Genomic DNA, 18,879 nt, shown 5'->3' with positions numbered 1-18,879 from the left:
CATTTCGGAAATGTTATATGTTGTTTCCGACCTTATTTAAAATACGTAGATAGTGTAGTTTATTTATGCTTCACCTCTTGCATGTTAAATAATATTTAATATTGTTGTGTAAATAAACGGGCACTGCAAGAAATATGTCAACTAGTGACCTTCTCGCAGTGACCCTGGCTGAAATGGTCGTGAATTTACGACCATTTGAGACCAATTGGTCGTAAGCTGTTTGGGAGGCTCCAACCCGAAACCATAACGACCAATTCGGTCAAAAAAGATCATAATTTTCTTACGAGAAATGGTCGTAAAGTAGATAGCCCTGGTCCACTGTGTAATTTCTAGCTAATTACGACCAATATAGATGGTCATAGCTATGACTAGACGCTACATCATCAGTTTTGTCAATGTGTCATGTCTACGTGTCAATTTTTGCCCTAGTTTGTTAAGAAACCTACTATTCTGTCATTCCCAATATTCTCCAAAAATTCACATAAATTCTTTGGATCATATATTCCTCAAATACGTCAAAAACCTTCCTTCGCTAGTTCAAAAATAATTCAAAAATATTCATTTTCCTATTCTGTTTAGAATAACACTTTGTGAAGGAAGTGCTATTTATATTTTCTTGATTGCCCTCAAAATTTTTGGGACTCTTGCCTATCCAAATCATTGCCTCGTGAAAAAATTCATCTCCATTTGCCTAGTAAATCTTTATCAGCAAATTTCTAAAGTTTGTGTTCAGCTAGAAGCTTTGTGAAGGAAGTACTAGCTAGATATATCCTAATGAGTTGAATTTTTGTCACATCTTCTATATGCCCAAACCATAATTGTCCACAAAATTTGAGCCGCATATAACAATCGATGTGAGCTCATCATCCTATCTTTGTTTGTGGTAATATTTTTAGTTTATGAAGCAACCACGTTTTATATTACTTTATAGTTGCTGAAAATTTACCAGGACATAAAGCTGACCATAGAACCCCCCTCCACCAAATTTTAGCTCATTTAATTTAGTCAATTTCCCTCAATATTTTCCCCAATGTTCTGTTCAGTGGAGAGCATTGTGAAGGAAGTACAATTTTTATTTATCCAAATTTTATGAAACTTTTACAGTGCCTTTATGTGCCCAACTTATAATCCTCCTCCAAATTGCAGATCAATCCAATCATATTTGTGAGCCGAGTTTCAATTACCATTTTCTGTCTAGATTGACACATTGTGAAGGAAGTGTCACTTTGGCATATCCAAATGGTATACAAATTTACAGTGCCTTCATATTCCCAAATGAACACCATCCACCAAATTTTAGCTCAATTCATTTATTCGTTTGATCCCAGCTTCAATATCCATATTTCTGCATAGTGTGGTACTTTGCAAAGCAAGTACCATCTAGGATCATCCATTTGAGATAAAAATTTACCAAGAGAGTCTCCTTAGTAGATGATCATCCTCAACCAATATTAGACCCATTGTCCATGTGCATTTCCCCACCGTTAATCAAACACTTGGCTGCTAATTCATGTTTGAGCTTAGTTCATTCTACTCGTGGGATTCTTTTATTGTATTCTTCTTGCTAACACCTACTGAGGAGTGTCCAACCCACCAGACATGCCTAGTCCACCCAGAACGTGTGGCAACGCCACGGTCAGGCAGTGACCAAGCGACTGTCATGCGAGTTTACGCGCTCTGGAGTTGGGGCCCTCGCCCACCATCCAAACCTCAATGTCTCGCCACCACACCATGTATTTATGATTAAATAGATACTTATGTACCTAAAAATGATTTTTTTTGAAAAAATAAAGAGGAAACCATAATGCAGCTGTAGTTTAAATTTAACCCGCTTCCAACTCAATCAGCTTAAATTTGTCTTTTTCACGAGAGATGGAAAAATATTTTAACACCCAACCATTTGTTCAATTGTACACTAAATATATCGTACTATTTTAGAAAAAATATTTGGTCCAATTTTGCAATAAATTTATGGTACGTCCTTAAAAAAAACTCATTTTGCACACTCGAAAAATGAAAAATGAATTTTTCATCCAAAGAAAATGAAAACTTCCTTAGGCAACATTGCTTGCCATTACAATATGCACCCTTGTGCATAATATTAAATTATTTCAACAAACTATATCATCAGTGTGCTCATAAGATTGATTATTTGCCTTGAAAAACATGAATCTTCCCACATGATAGCTCCTTTCTGAGGACATTTTTTTAAATAATTGTCGTATTACAACTTTATTATTTTTCCTCGTAACTTGGTCATATTTAATGGCACAATGCGAAGGTTTTCCAATTTTTGATTTGTTTTTCATTTTTTTCATGCCCGTTACAAAATACGGTCAAAACAAAGGGCATGACCGTTCCTAGCTAGTGAATGAATCTTGCAAAAGTTTTGGTTTTTCTCTGATTAAATACATAATTTTGTACCTAAAAAATATTTTTTGAAAAATAAAAAGCAAACTATAATGGAGTTGCAGTTCAAATTTGACTCGCTTCCACGTAAATCGACGGAAGTTTGTCTTTTTCACGAGAGGTGGATAAAATATTTTTACACCCAATCTTTTGGTCAATTATACATTAAATATGTCCTAGTATTTTATCCAAATAATTGTTTCTAATTTTGCAACAAATATATGGTAGGTCTTTCACAAAAAACTCATTTTAAGCACTTGGAAAATGGAAAATGATTTTTTCGTCCAAAGAACACGGAAACTTCCTTAGGCAACATTGCTTGCCATTACAATATGAACCCTTGTACATAATATTAGATCATTTCAACAACTATGCCATTAAAATAAGATTGATTATTTGTATTGAAAGTCATGAATCTTCACACATCATAGCTCATTTCTGAGAACTTTTTTTTAAATAATTTCCGTATTACAAGTTTATTATTTTTTCTTGTAACGTGGTCAAATTTAATGGCACAATGCGAAGGTTTCCAATTTTTCGATTTTTTTTGAATTTTTCATGCTCGTTAAAAAATGCGGTCAAAACGGAGGGCGACTCTTCCTAGATAGTAGTTGAATCTTGCAAATTTTTTGGTGTTTCTCTGATTAAATAGATACTGTTGTATCTAAAAACTATTTAAAAATAAATAAAGAGGAAACTATAATAGAGTTGCACTTCAAATTTGACTCGTTTCCAACTAAATCGGCTAAAATTTGTCTTTTTCACGAGAGATAAAAAAATATTTTCACACCCAACCATTTGGTCAATACGTACATTAAATATGGCATATTTTTTTTTTAAATATGGTAGGTCCTTCACAAAAAAAACTCATTTTGAGCACTCGCAAAATGGTAAATGAATATTTCATAAAAAAAGACAACTTCCTTAGGCAACATTATTTTCCATTACAATATGCACCTTTGTGCATAATATTAGATCATTTCAACAAACTATGTCACGAATGTGTCCATAAGATTGATCGTTTACCTTGAAAGACACAAATCTTCACACATGATAGCTCATTTGTGAGAACATTTTTTTAAATAATTTATGTATTACAAGTTTATTATTTTTCCTCGTAACTTGGTCATATTTAATGGCACAATGCGAAGAGTTTCCAATTTTTTGATTTTTTTATTTTTTCATGCCCGTTTAAAAAATGTGGTCAAAACGGAGGGCATGACCGTTCCTAGCTAGTGGTTGAATCTTGCAAAACATTTGGTGTTTCTCTTATTAAATAGGTACTTTTGTACCTAAAAAATATTTTTTGAAAAAATAAAGAGCAAATTATAATGGAGTTGCATTTCAAATTTGACTCGCTTCCACCTAAATCGGATTAAATTTGTCTTTTTCACGAGAGGTGGATAAAACCTTTTGACACCCAACCATTTGATCAATTGTGCATTAAATATGGCCTAATATTTTAGAAAATGACTTGTTCTAATTTTGCAACAAATATTTGGTAGGTTCATAAAATATCTCATTTTGGACACTCAAAAAATGTAAAATGAATTTTCTGTGCAAAGAAAATGAAAGCTCCATTTGAAAATATTGTTTGACATTCGAATATGAACCCTTGTGCAAATATTTGGTTGCTTCTTCACAAAAAAATACATTTTGGAGACTCGAAAAATGAAAATAAAATGCTATATGAATTTGCACATTATTTTTAATCGATTATGACCAATTTTAGATGGTCATAACGTCGTACGCGTGTGCTGGGTTTTGACTGGGCCACTAAAATTTCACGTGGATCATGCCTATAATACCGCCGGATGCTCCCGGATCCAACAACTCCCTCACCGTGATCCATCCTTATATATCTCCTAATGATTTGATCCTAGTACCACAGAGAAATCATCTGTTCTTGTTTCGTGCTATTTTTGTGTGAGATCTATCAGGCTAGGCATCATGTGTTCTCCCTCCTCCAACCACGTAGAAGGAGATGCTTGGCTGATGAACATGGAACTAAAGGAAGAGGAATCAGTAGGAGCTACCAAGGACAACAAGGGCAAGGACGTCAAGGGGATCAAACTCCAGAAGAAGGGCATGCCATGCCACCAAAAGAAGAAGAAGAATAAGATTACCTCCAACCCTACTATGAGCATCTCACCCCTCTTGATATCGAAGCCTTCAGAGCCTTCGAAACGGTTCGTGTTCAAAATAAATATTTTACTCATGATCATATTTTGTTAAAGGACCAAGTCACGAATCTTCGGAGCGTTGTTCAATATCTGAAGAACCTCCCGAGGCTACACTATGATGCCATCTCATCATCTACACCAGCATTTTCAAGTTCACCACCAAAGAAGGAGACTTGAGTACATGGGTATGGGTAGTCCCCTTGGTTTGTGCCAAGCTTGGGGGAGGTGCCCCGGTATCGTATCACCATCACCCTTCTTTATCTTTATCCATCCTAGTTTGATCTTTAGTTATTTCGTGATCTAGTTAAATAAAAGTTTTGTTCAATCTTTTTCTTTTGACTGCTAGTTTCGTGATTTATCTATCTATCTATGTAATCGAGTCAGAGTTATATAATAAAGTTAGTTTGAGTTTTGCTTCTTTACTTTATTGCTGCAATCAAAATAAAAGAAAATAATGAAAAAATCATATGCCAATCTGATAGTAAGTAGTGACATCACATAAGGAAAAGTATAAGTGGTAAAATTTGTTGAAGGGTGACAAACATAACATTAATCGGTTATGCAACACTTGAAAGAATTAATAAGTGAAGAGAAGATTTACATGCAAATACACTATTCTTGACATCTTTTATGATTGTGAGCCCCATTAATTATAATATGCAAAAACTGTTGACATTGGAAAAGGAAGACAACGTAATGATTTATGCTTGTTCACATTCACATAGAAGTTATATTGTTGTAGGTCCTCTAACATGTGGTGCTTGCCTAGTACCTTTGCTAGCCAAAAACTCTGCACTAAGTAGAGATACTACTTCTGCATCCAAAACCTTAAACCCAAACCTATGTTTCAATAGTCCACCATACCTACCTATGGATTGAGTAAGATCCTTCAAGTAAGTTATCATCGCTGCACAAAGCAATAAAAATTGCTTCTAAACATGTTTGATCATTTAGAGTAAGGGAAATTAAGCGTTGTACAAACTTGTGATGGCAATAATAAAAGCGACGGACTGCATAATAAAGGTTGCCATCACAAGGGGCAATATAATGTAACGTTCCTTTGCACTAATAGATTTAGCATACAACCAAAAGGTGCATGACAACCTCTTCTTCCCTCTGCATAGGGCCTATCTTTTACCTTTATGTATTTATTTTTGTGCAAGAGTCAAAGTATTTTCCTCTACTTCCTTTATCTTCTCTTTGGCAAGTGATGTCTACACACGCTTCTATTCTTGTAGACTATGTTGGGCCTCCAAGCGCAGAGGTTTGTAGGACAGCAGCAGTTTCCCTCAAGTGGATGACCTGAGGTTTATCAAACTCATGGAAGTAGAGGTTGAAGATGGTCTCTCTCAGGCAACCCTGCAATTAAGAAACAAGAAGTCTCTTGTGTCCCAAACACACCTAATACAATGGTAAATTGTATAGGTGCACTAGTTCAGCGAAGAGATGGTAAAATATGGGTGATAGGTGTGGCAAAGCAAGGTAATATAAATCTGTAATAAAATTACAGCAAGGTAGCAAGTGACAAAAGTGAGCATAAACGGTGTAACAATGGTGAGAAACAAGGCCAAGGCTTCATACTTTCACTAGTGGCAACTCCCAACAACATTAACATAGTCTAATCAGATGATATTTCCACTAAAACATGCAATGGAGACGTACTCGGAGGTCATTCCTTTGTGATCAAGAGAGGACGAGAATTATGTAGGGCTACAAAAGCACACCTCAAAGTTTGTAGTTCTCATCCATGGATTTCCCAATGTCACCGTGGACATCCAAAGAGAGTACCACAATTACCACAACGTATCTCAAGGATAGTCAAAGACAAGAACCAAGAGACACTCAATCTTCAATCAATTCACAAAAGAGGAAATCACTCATGAAAATATTCTTCTAATCCATGTCCAATAGACCGTTGTCACCATGGTCTCGGGGATTATACTAGATAAGATCAAGTGAGTACATCAATCCAATACATAGAAGAAGGGGAAGCATCATGGGATCACCCTAGATTAACATAACCTATTATCACAATCTAGATCACACCTTGGGAGAGAGAATTAACCACATAGCTATTGTAGAAGACCTCAGCCCCGAGGAGGAACTACTCCCGCTTCATGGAGGGAGGAAGCAACTTCGATGGAGATGAATCTGGGGGCATTTCCCCGTCCCGGCAGGGTGCCGACACAGGAATTCTAGTCCCCCGAAACTTGTTGGCGATGGCGGCGGAGATCGGAATTGCTTCTAGAGAAAAGGGTTCCGGAATCAGGGTTTCCTCCACGAGGGTAAAAATAGGAGCCAAGGTAGGGCACCAGAGGGGGTGGGCCCCACCCAGGCGGCCTCCCTGCATGGCCAGGGGGCAGGCCGCGCCACCAGGGCGCCTGGGGGCCTGGTGACCCCCCTGTGGCCCTCCTTCGGCCGTCTGGAGTCTTCTAGAACGCTGATTTTTTTATATTTGTTTTGTGGGTTTTTCGGGCACTGTAAATATGGGTATAAACATGCAATTCACATACATCAGCAGACATAAACTGGCACTGGGTGCACTGAGTTAGTAGGTTAGTCCAAATATGTTGAAAAAGGTATGAAAGTGTACAAAACACATAGCAATATCACCAAAAACGTGCATGGAGCAAGCAGAAATTATAGATACGTTTGGGACGTATCAGCAAGCATCATGTGGTGGGGAAAGATCTAAACACATATATCAAGCTGAATGTGGGTGGACATGAGTTATCATTGTTGACGTCACCCTTGGGATGAATACATTGGGAGGCAACACTATAAGCCCCTATCTTTCTCTATGTCCGGTTGAAACCTTTTGCTCATATGTATGCGGTGAGTGTTAGCAATCATAGAAGACTAAATGATAGTTGAGTATGTAGTCTTGCTTAAAACCTCCGATATGTGACCCTTCCTGAAAATATGATGAATTGTGTTGCAAAGTAGACCGAGAACATAGTTTGTTAGTTTTCAATAGAGTTTACGCTTCATACTTTGATGTTGTGATGAATTGCTACTTGTTTACAAGAAGCCTTTATGATAAAAGTTATATGATGAGAATGTTGTGATGAAGTATTTTATAAAGTTTTATTTGTTGTTATAATAATGAGCATGATGCTGATATGTCCATATTTTATTTTTATCTACACATCTCTCTCAAAGCATGTGTTCATGATTTTCGCTATTGGCTTTCACTTGAGGACAAGCGAGGTCTAAACTTGGGGGAGTTGATACGTCCATTTTACATCATGTTTTGTTATGTTATTTATAGTGTTTTTATGTATTTTTCCACTTAGTGGAGCAATTCTAATGCCTTTTCTCTCATAATATGCAAGGTTTACATCAAGCAGGAGAATGCCGAAAGAGCATTCTGGACCTGAAAAGGCTAAGTCAGAGATACCTATTCTGCACATCTCCAATTGGGCTGAAAATTTATGGAGATTTATTTTATAATAAATAAAAAATACTGGAACGAAGAAATGCCGGAGGGGGGCCACCATACGGCAAATAGACACGAGGGCGCGTGAGGCACCCCTGGCGCAGTCTTATGTGAACCTAGCCCACCACTATGCTCATCCTGTAGACAATCCCAAGATAGCAAGAGCCTTCATGAAACTAATCCAAATCGACAAGTCTGTTTGGGTGAGTAGGTATGTAAAGAAGAACTTCTAAATTCAATATGGTTGTATGGTTGACAAGTATGTGAACTTGACACATGACTGATGTGCACTTTGGCTGCTTTTGGAGATTTCATATGTGAACTTGACATATGTGTCTGTCAACGAGTGGCTAACTTGACATGTATGACTATTGCACTTTGCTGCTTTTGGAAATTCCGTATGTGAACCTTGTTATATGCGCACCTTGTTGAAAATTATGTTATGTGCTGTCATTTATGTGTTATAAACTTGTCAATATCTATTGTTATGTTGTCTTTCTTCAAATTACAAACAAACACTGTCGAAATTTTAAATTTTATGTCGTTCCACTTTTCATTACGTGCTTCCAACCAAACACCAGAACGAAGCCGACCCGTTCTACTCTTTTGCTCCTACCAAACACAGAAATGGAACGAACCCATTCCTCTGAAATGAAACCATTTCATTCCATGACAGTTGGTCCCCCAACTGAACACACCCCAAGAAGACCATCTATTTCCATTGGAAGAAGGAGCAACATAGCAAGAGTTGTAGCTAGGAGAAGAGGATGGTGGCGAGTGGCGACTCCTCGTCATCATCTCTACTATGAAAGCAGAATGTGCCGTCGTGATGGTTCAACCAGCGATGGTTCTACCTCTCGATCCCACCTTTCCCATGCGGTAAAAAAGAGGAGCAGCAACCCTCGTTGACCCCCCGCGCAAAAAGATCGCATGAACAGCCCACGTTCCCACGTTCCCTCGCAACCTTCCTCCGCACGATTGAAAAAAGGAAACAACCACGACCCAGTCCCGTCCCCCGTCACACGTCCTTTGTCCCAGTCTGCCCCACCTCTCGCTCGACCTGCTCGCCTCCACCACCGCAAGAGGCGTCTCTTCCAAGGTGTTGCAGCAACAACACCGGCAGCTGTTCGGCGAGATCGCCGACCAGGCCATCTCCAAGTTCTGCCGCCGACCAGGCCGTCTCCAAGTTCCGCAAGGTGATCTCCATCCCCGACCGCACCGGCCACGCCCGCTTCCGCCACGGCCCCATCCAGTCACCGCCACCACCGCCTCCTCTAGCTCTGGTCGCTCCTCCTCCTTCCCCACCGCGCCCTCTCGCCATCGAGCTGTCCAGGCCGACCCCATTGACCGTCGTGGCGCCGGTTTCGATGGCCGCCCCGGTCCCGCAGCCGCAAAGCCTGACGCTGGACTTCACCAAGCCGAACCTGACCATGTCGGGCGCGATGTCCGTGACGTCCACGTCCTTCTTCTCGTCGATAACTGCCGCCGAGGGGAGTGTGTCCAAGGGTCGCAGCCTGGTGTCCGCCGGCAAGCCGCCGCTGTCCGGGCACAAGAGGAAGCCCTGCACCGGCGCGCACTCAGAGGCCAACACCACGGGCAGCCGATGCTACTGCTCCAAGATAAGGAAGAACCGCATGAAGACGACGGTGAGAGTGCCGAGGGTGAGCGCGAAGATCGCCGACATCCCGCCGGACGAGTACTCGTGGAGGAAGTACGGCCAAAAACCCATCAAGGGATCCCCTTACCCACGGTAAATTTCTCTCATCAGCATCAAACTACACGAAACAAGATTCGATCAACAGTCATCTCTGTGTGTGTGCGCGCGTGCAACGATCTGACAGTTGGTGTAGTTCCAACATTCATGTTCTAGGAATTTTTTTTGAAACAACATGGTACTGGAGCCGATGTGGGATTTTGATGAGTTGGTAGGGGTTCTCATTTGTCAATCTTTATGTAACCACGGGGAAGCTGACAAGAGCTCGCGTCCATCCAGATCCAGTGAAGCGCCGCCGATGTCTGGGCAGTAGACGAGCGCGAGCTTCGGGGGCCATAGTATCACTGGGGAGGAGGGCAGACAAATGAGAGGGAGGCTGCTCGCCGAGAAGAAAGCCAACCAGCTTCTCACCAGGGTACGTAGCTAATTTCCGCTTTGTAATATTAGCTGATCATTGCTTTTATCATCAGAAGAAGTATTAGATTTGGCTGTACACAGTGGACAACATAGTTACTCATCTTCTAATCAGAGATTATTCTTGCATAGGATGTTCAGTGAAAAACAGGTCCAAAATTGCTTCCATCACTAGTGAAAAACGGGCCTTTGGCCGGGATCCTTTAGTCCCGGCCTGCCTTTGGGCCGGGACTAAAGGCCCGACCACGTCGCCCCAATTCTCAATGCCTCCATCGAGGCTTTAGTCCCGGCCCGTAAGGAGCCTTTAGTCCCGGTTCGTGTCCCAAACCGGGACTAAAGGGCTACGCGGTGGGCAGTGGTGGTGGCAACCGTTCGTATCCCCCTTTAGTCCCGGTTGGTGGCTCAAACCGGGACTAAAGGTCTAACATGTGGCCTGCCGTAGTGGTGGAAACCGTTGGTATACCTCTTTAGTCCCGGTTGGTGGCTCAACCCGGGACTAAAGGCCCAAACGGTTTGCATCCCGCGTCGTTTCGGGCGATGAAAAGCACGAACCGAAGCAGAGTCGCCATTTCTCTGTTTCTTCTTCTCTCTCGCTCTCGCTCTCTGTTCTTCTCCTCTCTTCTTCCCTTCTCTTCTTCCACCATGCCAACTCGCTTTAAAGAGGTGCTCGCACATGGCACGACCATGCTCGATGTCGTGTACACGAACGAGAGCAGGGAGATGCCGTTTTTTCTTGAACAGTTGAAGGAACGATGGCTTGACGCCGCAATGGATCATGAGAAGTTCTTGGGGCTTGATCTGGAGTACACGGCCGATCAACGCGGTGTTGCCGTCATCCAACTATGCTTCGCACACCATGTCTTGATCTTCCAATGGGCGAGGTAAGTTTTGAGGCTTTCTTTGATCCAAGATAATGACATTGTAAGTTTATTTGTTTCAATCATAGTTGGTTCCCTTCAAATAGTTGTAGTGAAACAATTTTGATTAGTTGAAGGGGAACACAATCTAATTGGAATAGTGTTCCATAATCTGAAAAATCGTATTAGAATCAACTAGTGATTAATATGTTCCATTGGAATCATAGTTGATTCCCTTCAAATAGTTGTAGTGAAACAATTTTGATTAGTTGAAGGGGAACACAATCTGATTGGAATAGTGTTCCATAATCTGAAAAATCGTATTAGAATCAACTAGTGTTTAATATGTTCCATTGGAATCATAGTTGGTTCGCTTTGAATAGTTGTAGTGAAACAATTTTGATTAGTTGAAGGGAACACAATCTGATTGGAATAGTGTTCCACAATCTGAAAAATCTGATTGGTTCAATATGTTCCATTGAAATCATAGTTGTAGTGATACAATTTTATGCGGTGTTCTTTGATCCAAGGTTATGAAAATTGCATATAGCTAGTGATCTCTCTAGGTTCCATTGGATAGCAATATGATATGTCATAGTCATGAAAATTGCATATAGCTAGTGATCTCTCTAGGTTCCATTGGATAGCTATAGTGATCTCTCTAGGTTCCATTGCATATGTTCTATTTGAATCCTAAAGATAATTTTCTCTTTAGTTGTAGTGAAACATGTTTCCTTATTGCAGCAGTATGTAACATTCGTTCCATTTTAATTTGTTTCTATTGCAGTAGTGACAAGCATTGTCCAGAACTCATGGACTTCCTTCGCAGCGGCATCACTTTTGCTACCGTTGACATAAGGAACGACAAGCTGAAGATGAGGTACAGCTTCGGTATTGAGATACCAACTGGTTGCCTCATTGATCTCCAAACGGTATTCAGGCTTCGACATGTCAGGACTTCGATGGCTCATATGGCTGTTGCCTTGATCGACGAGGAATATGGTGATATGAAGACCAGTTTCCCAAAGTCTTAGCACAAACTTTGGGAGAAGGCCCCACTTGATCGTATCAACATTGAGTATGCAACAAAAGATGCATACGTTTCATACGAGTTGTACCGCAAGATTCGAGTCGTCAACTATGGCCAGCGTCACCTCAAGGAAGGTGGACATTCTGATTCAGACGATTCAGACGAGTAGTGTTCTCAACGTCGAACACTTGTATATATATCTATGGTAGCTATTATTATGTACTGTTTGGACTAGTATCATGTACTGCTTGGACCAATTTATATATGTCTAGTTTCTGTTTGTGCCATTATAGTTTCCAAATTTGAATGGTTTAGCCCTTTCTAACTTCATTTGCTACTTTTGAATGGTTTAGCCCTTTCTAACTTCATGGTATCATGCATTTCGACCACATATATATACAAAAAGTCTTCAGTTCAAATAAGTTCAAAAAATGAAATCCCTTTTGTAACAAATCTGTTTTTGATTAAAAAGTCATTTAAAAATGAAAGAACATTAGTCCCACGTGGCGTGCAGCGGAACCACATGGCGTGCCGCGGAACCACTTTTGTTGTGGGGGTCGCTTTTCCTTCTTCTCTTGTGCTAGATATTTGTTATGCATTAGGGAAAGAAGGAATAGCGACCATCATCGACGGTCAAAAAATTAGGTGAGGGAGTGTCCACCATACATGAGAGAAGAAGAATGTCGACTGTTGCTCTGGGGGGTCATTTCTCCTTCTTCTTCTTGTGAAACGCTGATACTTCGAAAGATATTGTCCGTTTTGTACACGAAGTGCATCCAGTTTTTGCCGTAGCCCTCTCAACTTTTTAACACATGCTATGAGGGTGAAATGCTGATAGCATGCCAAATTCTCAAATATGCAAAAAGAATTTTTAATAAACATAGTTTTTAATTGAAAATAACAAAATAGATAATAGATTGGATAGTCAAAATAATTACTTTTGAAAATATAAAATAGTTTTGCATTATTTATTCAATTTCAAACACTTTTCATTATCATAGTTTTGTCAAATTCTCAAATATGCAAAAAGAATTTTTAATAAACATAGTTTTAAATTGAAAATAACAAAATAGATAATAGTTTGGATAGTCAAAATTATTAATTATGAAAATAGAAAATAGTTTTGCATTATTTATTCAATTTCAAACACTTTCATTATCATAGTTTTGCCAAATTCTCAAATATGCAAAAAGAATTTCTAATAAACATAGTTTTTAATTGAAAATAACAAAATAGATAATAGTTTGGATAGTCAAAATAATTACTTTTGAAAATAGAAAATAGTTTTGCATTATTTATTCAATTTCAAACACTTTTCATAGTCATAGTTTTGTCAAATTCTCAAATATGCAAAAAGAATTTTTAATAAACATAGTTTTAAATTGAAAATAACAAAATAGATAATAGCTTGGATAGTCAAAATTATTAATTATGAAAATAGAAAATATTTTTGCATTATTTATTCAATTTCAAACACTTTTCATTATCATAGTTTTGTCAAATTCTCAAATATGCAAAAAGAATTTTTAATAAACATAGTTTTTAATTGAAAATAACAAAATAGATAACAGTTTGGATACTCAAAAGGTTGAATTTTGAAAATAGAAAATAGTTTTGCATTATTTATTCAATTTCAAACACTTTTCATTATCATAGTTTTGTCAAATTCTAAAAAAATGCAAAAAGAATTTTCAATAAACATAGTTTTTAATTGAAAATAACAAAATAGATAATAGTTTGGATAGTCAAAATTATTAATTATGAAAATAGAAAATATTTTTGCATTATTTATTCAATTTCAAACACTTTTCATTATCATAGTTTTGCCAAATTCTCAAATATGCAGAAAGAATTTCTAATAAACTTAGTTTTTAATTGAAAATAACAAAATAGATAATAGTTTGGATAGTCAAAATAATTACTTTTGAAAATAGAAAATAGTTTTGCATTATTTATTCAATTTCAAACACTTTTCATTATCATAGTTTTGTCAAATTCTCAAATATGCAAAAAGAATTTTTAATAAACATAGTTTTTAATTGAAAATAACAAAATAGATAACAGTTTGGATAGTCAAAAGGTTGAATTTTGAAAATAGAAAATAGTTTTGCATTATTTATTCAATTTCAAACAGTTTTCATTATCATAGTTTTGTCAAATTCTCAAATATGCAAAAAGAATTTTCAATAAACATGGTTTTTAATTGAAAATAACAAAATAGATAATAGTTTGGATAGTCAAAATTATTAATTATGAAAATAGAAAATATTTTTGCATTATTTATTCAATTTCAAACACTTTTCATTATCATAGTTTTGCCAAATTCTCAAATACGCAAAAAGAATTTTTAATAAACATAGTTTTTAATTGAAAATAACAAAATAGATAATAGTTTGGATAGTCAAAATAATTACTTTTGAAAATAGAAATTTTTTTACATTATTTAATCAATTTCAAATACTTTTCATTATCATAGTTTTGTCAAATTCTCAAATATGCAAAAAGAATTTTTAATAAACATAGTTTTTAATTGAAAATAACAAAATAGATAATAGTTTGGATAGTCAAAATTATTAATTATGAAAATAGAAAATAGTTTTGCATTATTTATTCAATTTCAAACACTTTTCATTATCATAGTTTTGTCAAATTCTCAAATATGCAAAAAGAATTTTTAAAAAACATAGTTTCTAATTGAAAATAACAAAATAGATAATAGTTTGGATAGTCAAAATTATTAATTATGAAAATAGAAAAAATTGAAACTATATGAGAATTTATAGAGAAAATTCAGTCTAAATTCAAAGTGAGTTCACTTTGAATTCAGGTTGAATTTTCTCCATAATTTCGAATATAGTTTCAATTTTCAGTGAGTTTAGGCCCGTAAGCCTGATTTAGAGAGGAGCTCGATGGAGAAGCTGCGACGGGGCTTATAAACAAGTGTTAGTCCCCCTCGCTGGGCGAGGTGGGACTAAACTTATCGTGCAGCCGAGGAGGGGCTTTAGTCCCGGGTGGAGCAGGGGCCTTTAGTCCCGAGTCGTGGCTCCACCCGGGACTAAAGGGGGTCTTTAGTCCCGGTTGGAGCCACGCACCGGGGCTAAAGATCCACCTATATAAGCGGGACTTCGAAAAATTGCAACCCAAATCGTCCATTTCTCTTCTTCTTCCTCTCGTTCTCCTGCCCGGCGCGGCACAGCGACGAACTCGACGATGCCGTCAGGCTGCCCGCCGTCCTGCTCGCCGCTGCCTGCCGTCCTCCTCGCCGTCGCCGTCGTCCTCCTCGCCGCCGCCGTTCTCCTCGCCGCGTGCCGCGCCGTCCTCCTCGCCGCGCGCCGTCGACACCTCCGGCCGGTAAGCCCCCGCCCCCTCCTCCCCAACACTCCGGCCAGTAGAAGAAAAGAAGAAAAAGGAGAAGAAAAGAAGAAAAAGGAGAAGAAAAGAAAAATATTTAGAATATTTAGGTTTGTGCTAGATTATTAGGGTTAGTAATATTTAGAATTAGGAAAAAGGAAAATAAGAAGAGGAGGAGAAGAAAAGAAGAAAAAGGAGAAGAAGAAGAGGAGGAGAGGAGAAGAAGAGGAAAAATAGAAGAAGAGGAGAAGTAGAAGAAGAGAATAAGAAGAGGAGGAGAAGAAAAGAAGAAAAAGGGAAGGAGAAGAAAAGAAGAAAATGAGAAGAAAAGAAGAAGAAGGAGAAGAAAAGAAGAAAAAGGAGAAGAAAAGAAGAAAAAGGGAAGAAAGGAAGAAAAAAGAGAAGAAAGGAAGAAAAAGGAGAAGAAAAGAAGAAAAAGGAGAAGAAAGGAAGAAAAAGGAGAAGAAAAGAAGAAAAAGGAGAAGAAAAGAAGAAAAAGAAAAATATATTTTTTGTCATTTAATTCCTATTATTATTAGATTTGTGCTAGATTATTAGGGTTAGTAATATTTAGAATTAGGTTAGGGTTACAAGAAGAAGAAATATGAACAAAAATAAGAAAATAAGATTAGGAAAAATGAAAATAAGAAGAGGAGGAGAAGAAAAGAAGAAAAAGGAGAATAAGAAGAGGAGGAGAGGAGAAGAAGAGGAAAAATAGATGAAGAGGAGAAGTAGAAGAAGAGAAAAAATTAGAAGAGGAGGAGAGGAGAAGTAGAAGAAGAGAAGAGGAGAAGTACTACAAGAAGAGGAGAAGTAGAAGTAGAAGAAGAAGTAGAAGAAGAGGAGAAATAGAAGAAGAGGAAAAATTGGTTTAGGGTTACAAGAAGAAGAAATATTTTTGTTGTCATTTAATTTTGCTATTGTATAGTGTATATGCTTAAGTGTTAATAGTGTTTCTTAGATTATTGCTTAATTTTGCTATTCTATATGCTTAAGTGTTAATAGTTTAATTTTGCTATTGTATATGCTTAAGTGTTAATAGTTTATTTTTAGCAATAAAATTAATAGAACTAGTTTATTTTTTAGTTCATTTTATGATGCCTATCCCGCATCCTCGTCGTCGACTCGGCAGAGGACACCTGCTTGATCAGAGGGGCCCTGTCCGGGACTGGGCTCCGCCCGGCTGGTATTGGGAGGTGCTACCTTCCGGGGGGCGTAGGTTGGTGAGGAGCCAGCCCGTCGTTCACCCGATCCTTGTTTGGTGGCGGTCGCGTGGGCCAGTGAGGGTGCCGAGGCTTCCGGACACCGCGGAGGTGGTACATCACCGTGTCAGCGAGGAGGATGAGCACGTCCGTCGCTACATGGTTGCGTTGGAGGGCAGGTTCGAGCATACCTGGCAGGTTCTTCGGGGATCTCATTGGAGCTATGATCCTGTGATGGTTCCTTCTCTTTAGGTGTCCACCGCCCGCGCCGATACCCGTCGGGCGCTACGGTTCTAGATGTATCAGTGATGCTATATGTATGATAGTATTCGAGGAGTATTAGTGATAATATTCGACGATGTACGGACAAAAGAGATGATGTATTTGCTTATAATTGAATGCATGCTAACGATTTGGTTTTGATTATTGAATGCTCAAATTGGAAAAGTACTCCTACTTTGAATACTATGCAGAAATCTAGGAGTCCCGGGTGGAGCCACGACCCGGGACTAAAGTTGTTTTGGAACGGAGTTCCTGATAGAATAATTCTTTTTTGGTACAAAGGTTAAGAGAATCCGTTTTTTGCAGAACTATGGATCCACATATCAGGAACCTCGAAGAGGAAGAACTTCTCGAAGATATAATCAAAGACGGCCCCGACGTTGAACCAGCTGAATCTCCGTCGTCATATCTAAACCCCGACGTTGGAATGGAGGTCGAGCGACACGAAGATGAAGCCGATCGGGCAAGAGATAGGTCCAATGACGGAGAAGGTGATAGCTCCACTAATGGAGAAGCCGGTGAAGAAATAATAAAGTCTGGCGAGGTATACATATGAAGTTCGACAATCACTTGTAATATGTGAAAAATATTGGAGATAGCTCTATATTGTATACATATACATTCATTTGACGAATGTTTCTCCCTCTTAGGCCTCCACATCGAGCAAAGCTACGAAACGAGGCCCGACTAGAAAGTTGGATGCATGGACGCATTACACCTTTGAGGTGATATTGCCTACGGGTGAACCCAAGCTTCCTAAGAATGCTGCTGACACATTCAAGAAGCAATGCGGAGTTCTCGTTAGGGATCACGCCCCGATCAGCGTTCGGGAGTGGAACAAGCGCAAAGGGGCTGCCGATAGTGACTATGTCGCCGAAAGGTACAAAGATAATCTTTGGAATGATCTCATGTCACATTTCAACCTGCCAGAATGCGAGAATGAAGACGCCGCAGACAAAATGAGGGCCAAAGTCAAGCAGTGGACTCTAAAGAAGATGGCCGAACTATTCCGTAGCTGGAAGAAGAAGCTATGAAAAAACTATCTGAAGACAAAGAAAGTGCCAGTATTCGAGGGTATCTAGCCAAGCAGGCGAATCACTGGAAGGCATTTCAAGAGTACAAGGAGTCAGAAGATGCCCAGGCATTATCAGAAAAGAACAAGATAAATGCCGACAAGAAGAAATATCACCACAAGCTGGGGCCAGTGGGCTATGAGACTGCCATCCCAAAGTGGGATAAGAAAGAGCAAGATCTGCTAGATAAAGGCATCGTACCTGAACCACTCCGTGATGAGTGGGAATTGAGAGCAAGAAATTGGTTCCTTGCGCATGGTGGGTCGTACGACGAAAAAACAGGGGACCTCATCTGCAGTGACGGTCTTAGGATACCCAGGGAGAATTGGAAAAGGATAGTGAAAGAAATTAAGGAGGGAAAAAGGAAGTTCACTGCAGATAGAGAGAAAGATTTGCTCACACTGGTCCTCGGCAATGACGAACATGGAGGACGAACGCGAGGCTTCGGTCCTTCTTACCCGTGGTGGCTTGGGTTTGCCAGAGACCAAGACACTTACAGAAGCCGAGCGAGAGCAAAGAAGCGGCAGCAGGATGAGGAGAATGACAAGTTCAACCAGTTGCTTGCCAGGATTAACGAGCAACAGAAGCAGATTGATGAGCTTAGAGGAGTAGCGCGCCAGGAAGATCCTGCACTTGATATTACCGGCGCCCCATCTAAGCGGAAAAGCAGCATGGCTGAATCTGAGGCCCCGCCCGACGATGCACGAAGAATGATAGAGGGCGGTCCCGGCTACCCCGTGGATGGAATCAAGGAGTCAACATCATGTGAACTCCATCAGAAATTCAAGAACATATCCATGAAGGTGGCCGTCGGACAAGCTTTACCTTCTGGCCCTGATGCACGCTGGCATGGCCGTGAGATTCCAGCTGGCTTTGCTAAAGTCGGGATGGATGAAATCATGGCGGGGTTTCATGATATGGAGCT

At 39.3% G+C, this 18,879-nt stretch overlaps 1 protein-coding gene across 1 annotated transcript; it reads left to right on the top strand.

Moving 5' to 3' along the window:
- Positions 1-8,847: 8,847 nt before the first annotated feature.
- On the top strand, positions 8,848-9,785 carry LOC123397436 (probable WRKY transcription factor 17). Its single transcript, XM_045091969.1, has 2 exons — positions 8,848-8,878; positions 9,070-9,785. Exons 1-2 carry the CDS (start codon positions 8,848-8,850, stop codon positions 9,783-9,785), a joined length of 747 nt encoding a protein of 248 aa, XP_044947904.1.
- The last annotated feature ends 9,094 nt before the right edge of the window (positions 9,786-18,879 follow it).

The sequence above is a fragment of the Hordeum vulgare genome, chromosome 5H (genome assembly GCF_904849725.1).
Source record: "Hordeum vulgare subsp. vulgare chromosome 5H, MorexV3_pseudomolecules_assembly, whole genome shotgun sequence".
Classification (NCBI taxonomy): Eukaryota; Viridiplantae; Streptophyta; class Magnoliopsida; order Poales; family Poaceae; genus Hordeum; species Hordeum vulgare.
Note: the sequence above shows the minus strand (reverse complement) of the source record. Positions and strands in the feature narration are given on the sequence as shown.

Coding starts and splice junctions, on each gene's coding strand:
- LOC123397436 (XM_045091969.1), top strand. CDS start 8,848: ATGTGCCGTCGTGATGGTTCAACCAGCGATG. Junction 8,879..9,069: donor TGATGGTTCAACCAGCGATG/GTTCTACCTCTC, acceptor CCTTTGTCCCAG/TCTGCCCCACCTCTCGCTCG.